At 37.3% G+C, this 6,775-nt stretch overlaps 1 protein-coding gene across 1 annotated transcript in view; it reads right to left on the reverse strand.

Annotated features, from left to right (window-relative positions):
* Positions 1–3,057: 3,057 nt before the first annotated feature.
* The window catches only part of NECAB1 (N-terminal EF-hand calcium binding protein 1), a gene marked incomplete at its 5' end in the record, with an annotated part of 15,808 nt that continues 12,090 nt past the window's right edge, over positions 3,058–6,775 (reverse strand). The window contains 2 exons of the mRNA XM_009869578.1: positions 3,058–3,397; positions 6,160–6,251. Of these exons, the coding sequence (XP_009867880.1) occupies positions 3,369–3,397; positions 6,160–6,251 (121 nt within the window). The remainder of the gene's footprint in view (positions 3,398–6,159; positions 6,252–6,775) is intronic.

Here is a 6,775-nt window from a genome sequence, read left to right on the forward strand (position 1 = left end):
TAGTTGTGAATTTTTGACATGACCGCTGGAGTATATGCTCATCGATGAGTGAAAGCTGTATTTTCAGATGAGGAAAGCTTCCTAGAATGCCTTGTGCAAGGGAGATGCTGTTGTTGCAGTTAGTGGGCTTTGGGTTGCATTTGTCCTGAGACCCACTGGGAGTTTTTAGATGTGGGGATCAGACTTACCTATACGTAGCTCAGGCTTTGGACTGAACTGTTGTTACTGTGTTGACAAAGTCTTCTAGGATTCAAATTATTCTCAGATTAAATCTTGATGATTAATGAAAGTAGAACTGTTTGCATTACACAAAAAATGTCAAATTGTTAAATGTACATGGAGTAGAAAAAGCTTATAAGCAGACCTGTGAAAACTTTGTTTAAACCCTCAAATTATTTCAGTTTATAAGAGGTCATTTATTTGTCTTACAGGAAAAGAGCAACCCTTTTATGGACATAGACAAGAAGTGACAGGTGGTTTGGAAGATGAAAAATCCATCAATGAAGGAGCTACTTACGATGTAGATCTTTAATATTTTTCAAAGTCTTTGGGTACCTGCAGATAAAAGTGGGACTCTATGAAACTTATGGAAATACCTGTTTCTTCCTGTAACTGCCCAAGTACTTCAAAAGTCAAATTTTTAATTTGTAATGCCTGAGATGGAAAACCATTTACAATAAAACAAATAATTTCACATTTTGCTGTGACAGAATTTTGTCCTTGAATTGTTGCTATGTAGCCATACAATTTGTCTGACCATAAATTCCAAACCAGTAATTGACTGGGGATTTTTGGTTTCTCCCACTTCCCTTTCTTAGCAGTAATAATGGAGTAACAAATACCAGCTGTGTCAAATATCTGATGTCTTAGGTTTTCTTTAGCTTCCCCCCCCCCAAATCTTCATTTGCTTTCTTTCTAAATTTGAAATCTCCATATTGACACAAGAGATTCCTTCATATTTTGTGGATACATACCTTCTTTCAGGGTATGAAGTCCCTTATTACTAACAGTTTCACTAAAAGGAGAATTCTTCTCTAGTGGATCACAACAAGAGATTTGCTGATGCGTTACGTTCCTTGAAGTTCTTCAAATAATTGTCCAGGGTGTTTGACTTTCAAAAGTGCAAGTAATGGGCAACATTGAAGAGCAAGACAATGTAGCTCTCAAAACTCCTTAAGAGAAACTAGTCAAACTTCTTCTAGTGTGATTCATCAAAGTGTTTTTTTTATTAGTAAACATGTGAAGGAGAATAACTCTTAGACGGACATATGACCAACTAGAACTTTTTTGCCCTTCCAACACCTAATTGACATGAAATTCTAAAGCAGATTACTTTAAGAATAATTTTAATATAGTTTTCCCAGGGAAAAGGGAAAATGTCATAAAGATCAGTGTAATGTGTCAGTTTTCACTTCAAGATTTATCCTGCAGCAGCACCACTGTATTTGCTTTGTCAGTAGATCAGTAGCGAAAAATAAAAACGTGCCGTTTTCTAGACTGTCATCTTGGCATAGGAAGAAAGCCAGTCAGACCTTTAGGAGTATTAAGTAGTTTTACTTAGCTCAAGACAAGAAACCTTGAAACTTCGGGGTTTTTTGGTTGCTTGTGAGTGTATTATGGCTGTTTGGGTGTCTATTTTAAAGACTTAACAGATCTGCAGTTGGATCTGTGGGAAAGCTTTGGACTTCACTATTAAAAGAATTCACTTTTGCTGAGTTACTATAAGGAGATGTAAAGGTGAAATTTGTCTCTAATGTGAGCACCTAAATTTAGGTGTGTAGGTATCACTTTCTGACATCCACATTTGCATAGAGAACCAGACTTCATTGGCAAGAGGTTTTATTTGATTCAGTTGGCTAAAGGTAGGCTTCTGGTGTCATCTGAGACATGGGATATCTGAAGCAACTGCATGGGGCTTGCATAAATGACAGACAACATATAGGTAATTCATGTCCTTCTCAGCTGGGAGCTGGAAACCAGCTGGGATACCCCAGAGCATCTGACATACGCTAGATGCCTTTGTTTAGGTGACTAATTTGCCTCACAACTCCGTTAATACAATAGGAGCTAAGATGCCTTGGTCACATGCAGGTACCTAAATGTGATGTCTTCCTTAATCTTGAGCTCAGTCCTGGTCCTGGGTTCTGGAATACAGAACCTTACTGCAATGAAGATGGCTCATTTGTCATTTTTAATTATGTATGATAATGTGTTGGTTGAGTTGAAATAAAATTAGGTAAGTTAAGATGATATTTTATGGGATATGACTTTTGTGACTGATAGATGAGTGGAGAGACTGATCGTTTAGCATGTGGAGCTTGGCAACCCGACATTGAGGTGCGAGGCTACAATACTCTTCTTTTATTCTTGAGCTGTAGGACACACGTACTGCTGAGGTTCAGGAGACAACAGCAAGACTTTGCAGGGAAGAAAATATTTCTGCTTCCAGGTTTATGGCTATTTATGCTCTAACAGTAGTATCTTTAATGACTTTTCAGTGATCTGTCAGTGATTGAGCGCGGTGCTGGCAATAAGGATCAACACCAAGGCCGCGGGTTCGATTCCCGCTCGGTCCCCATGTGTTGCCAGGTCTAGTCGAGAGGTGGCGTCCCTGCCCAAAACAGGGAGGTTGGACTAGATGATCTCTAAGGTCCCTTCCAGCCTAGGCCATTCTATGATTCTATGATCTCATGAAAATATTTTATGAGTGGTCAGGACACAGAGTTCAAAACGAATTGGTTGTGAAATGTTAAAGTTGGTGGATCTGTAGCGGCTGTACAGATAGGTAGGTATGTTTCCTCTTGTAAAGTCAGGGGCTAGAGGCTGTGAAGAGAAAGTGGTACTGCCTTATGCTGTCGTGGGCAGAAGATGCCCTGTGTGAGTAGTGAAGTTCTGTATGAACACAAAAAGTTGCACCTGTGTTTATTCTCCTCATTAATGACTTACAGCTTCTCTGAAGCATTATGAAAGTGTGTGTTCATGTTCATATCTGTTTCTTCTCTATAAGGAGAAAACAGCATTAAATAACAATTGTTTATTAACATAAGACTAAAACTTTTCACAAATATTGAGTCATACTAGTCAAGATGCACTTTTCTGTCACCATTTGGACTGAATACACACAACAAACAACCCAGCATAGTTGTCTTATTTCAGGTTTTAGAATGCATCATTTCACTGAACCAGCCACAAGAAGAGAGGATAATAAATGTGCAGTTTTCCATATTTTAAAATGGAAAAGATCACAATCCATAACAATGAACATTATCACATCGTAAATTCATAACCCAGCACACTTGTACACTGCTGTGTGACTGTTACCGTGATGAAAAACAGAGCAACATTAACATTACTTGTTACCACAGCTTCTAGTTGTTACTGAGGACCCACCACGATGCTGAAAGAGAAGAGATTTATTTGTTAACTAAACAGCATTTCTTTTTCTACCTCTTGTAAAAATCCTAAATAAAATAGCTGTGACATATGTAAATCTTCATTTATATATACAGCTAATATTATTTTATTTGAAAGCTTCACACTTTCAAGGACAAAACCTCTCCAGGCAGGGGAAGAATATTTAAAATATGAGGAGACCTAAGTATAACTGATGGGGGAATGGCTTTAGCACAAGAATTTCTATATCCTTTTGATAACATCCAAAGATGTGTTAACGTGTCATAGGTGTGGTTGCATAGAATTAAGCACCCAGATCTTGGAGACTAAACCACATAAATCCTCACTCCTCTTCTGCTGCATGTGTCGGTATTTAAGATGTGTCCCCTGGATGGTTGTGCTGCCTTTAATGACTTTCTTTCCTGGTGACATTATTCAAACTTGCTGTTCTTTTTATGCAGCTCCCAAAGTAAGAGAAGTAATGGAAGGTACTTGTAAAAATGTCATTCCTGTAAAAGGTCTGTAATCACCAGATTATAGACAGGGCTGGAGTGAAACAGATTTGTACTTCTCTATACCCTTTGGCCTTTTGAAGTTGAACCTCATGCAGAGAGACAAGAAGGAAGGAAAGGAATCGTGACTGTATCTGAGATGCTAAATCCCCTTAGTGGAGGGGTGTTCTCGGGTCAGTACGTTTTGCCCTACACAGTTTGGGGATTAAATTCGTTAACATAATTTGTTTCTGTGAATATGTGCATTAATCCTTATTTTTATGCTGTTTTTATGAAAAGTGTTATTCTTGAAGAAGAACATTGAGAAGATACTTATGAATCTTACCTGAATTTGGGCTATGAAAACTTTGTAATGTCTGACACATCAGTGAATTAATGATTTTGGCACAAAAATGCCAATTCAACAGTTTATGTCACGGATTATAGTGTCATAAACGTTCAGCTGTTTTACCCTAGCTTTTGTTTTATTTGCCAAAGGGTTCTCTAGTGTCCTCAAGCCTGGATTTTTATATAAAAATTAGGCATCCATGCTGGGTAGACTGGCCTAAAGCAATTTGCCCAGTTAACAGGTGTGCAAGGCATTGTAATAGGTTGTGTTTTGTATCAGCTAATGGTAAATGAACTTGCTTTAGGATAATATTGGACCTAACAGTGTTGAAAACCCTTGTCTTCCTGAATCATTCTTGGTGACAGAAGTGTATCCTTATTCTTTTTAATTAATTAGTGGAGTACAGACTCTTGGGTCATCATCTTTTATTGAATCAGATTCAAATTACAGTTTAGAATTGTTTCAGTTCTTAGTTATCCAGATGTGTAAAGATGATGTGGATGTGTCTGAGCTACGGTACATTTGTTTTTAAAATAGAGCCTGTCTTTGTACTAGTTGCAGACAGTTGTGGGTTTTTTTCCCGATTTTACCGTGATATCACCTCACAGCATCTAAAATGCATTTGTAAAGTATCCTGGTAGGATTGCAGCCATTGTTTTTTCCTTCAAGAGAATCTTCTTTCTTTCAAATATGAATATAATTTGCCTAGGTCAAATGTGGGAAGTACTTTCTGTGAAACGAAAGTTCAAATCTCTGCACAGATTTCTAAATTATAGATAATCTATAAAACTGTAAAAATAACTGCGAATGCATGACTTTGTGTCCCCCCAGCAAGGAGCGCAGAGTGAGAAATGCCGTTTCCATGGTAACTGTCTACCAGCCTAGAGTGCTGCAGACTGAAATCCTTCTTAGCAGGCAAAGTCGATGCTTTAATGAGCATTCTGAATCAAATTTCAGATGCTTCTATATTTAGGCATTTAAAAATTATGTTTACTTTTTATTTTATGTTAATTTTACTTCAGCTGTGAGCAAACCCTCCCTGGACTGCTCTTGGGTCATACGCAGTTTAGCTCTTGGACACAAAAAAGTTTGGGAAAAAGCTGCATGGTTTCCTACAGCCAAGTTTTTCTTAAATCCAGCAATTTCCCAGCAAGATACAAGATTTGAAGGGCGTCTTGGTTCATTAAGTACAATCTCCTGATACTGCAGGGATGCTTGGCATATAATTGTGGGTCCAGATCAGGCGCATGAGATCTGACAATGCCTTCGCTGGTTTCTATCAAGAAGAAACCCCAGGCACGGGACTATATAATTTTTTCTACCAGGTGGACTTTTATTATTTTAAATCTAGTCTGTCTGAGACATAGGGAGAATTAGGGTTTCATTGTAATAGATTTGTATGTCCTAAGATAAAAAAAAAATTGCTATTATCTCTCTTACTGTTTGCATTAGTAATAGTAATTTAGAATCGTTATCACCTTGCTTTTTCAAAGTAATTTGTTTTTTTGGGGTTTTTTTGACATAGAAGTATGTACAATATATTAGTAAATATCAATCACTAGTAATTAAGGCTCCCTTCAGTCAATGTAAGTATAGTTAAGTTGAAGCCTTCGTCAGAAAGTAGATTTTGCCTCAAAATCAGGTCTGTTTTACTATTCACAAATAGTACTGTTTATTCTAGATATTTTCTTAAATAGTATATACTAGTGTCATTTTGCACTATATAAAATAAAGCATTGAGTGTCTTGCTGATGCATTTTACATTTCTGTGCTTAAAACCTTTGGAGTCTCTTTCTCCCCCACATTTTAACAAATGAAGATATGACTAAGGGTGATACTATACAGTGGTCCTGCATGTGGAACACACTAATATAGCAGAACTCGTCACATGGAACAAGTAAAATAATGTAAAAAATTGGTATTTACCAGGGACTAGCATTGTTGTGATGAGCTCTGGAGTTTCCAAGAAGTCCACATTACTTCTTTGGAATGTCTTGCTGTAAATCATTTGAAGATGGCTAAATAAGTGTAAAAAAAAAAAAAAGAATATATCAAGTTTTTAAAGGGGCTATTTTTTTTTTAGTAAGCATTAGAAATTTTACAATTAATGCTGTCTTTGTGAAAGTAAACTTTGAACTGGCATTTTGTTTAAAAGGAAACCAACTGTACTTCAAGAGACTTCTCCATCTTCCTTCAGAACGGTTTCACATTTCAGATTATAGGGTGGGTTTGTTGGTTATTTTAATAGTAAATGTAGTTAAGGAAAATCTCTTTGTCTCTACTCAGTTTCTTTGCCATCTACCTGCTGCAGGCTAGAATTAGGCTAGTAGGACTTTTAATCGCTATAGCTTCTATTTCGGGCCCAGAAGGAGACACTCTGGGAATCTATGCAATGGGTTTTTGTGATGTGGGTTTGGGAAGCTTTGGGAAAGCACCCCATGACTGCTTGCATACTGAAGTGTGTTGCTGGATGGCACCTCCTTGCTCACTCATTGGCTCTGTTTCTTACTGCCATTATCATTAAACTAGTAGTAATATTGCT

Source organism: Apaloderma vittatum, unplaced genomic scaffold (genome assembly GCF_000703405.1).
Source record: "Apaloderma vittatum isolate BGI_N311 unplaced genomic scaffold, ASM70340v1 scaffold11315, whole genome shotgun sequence".
Lineage (NCBI taxonomy): Eukaryota > Metazoa > Chordata > Aves > Trogoniformes > Trogonidae > Apaloderma > Apaloderma vittatum.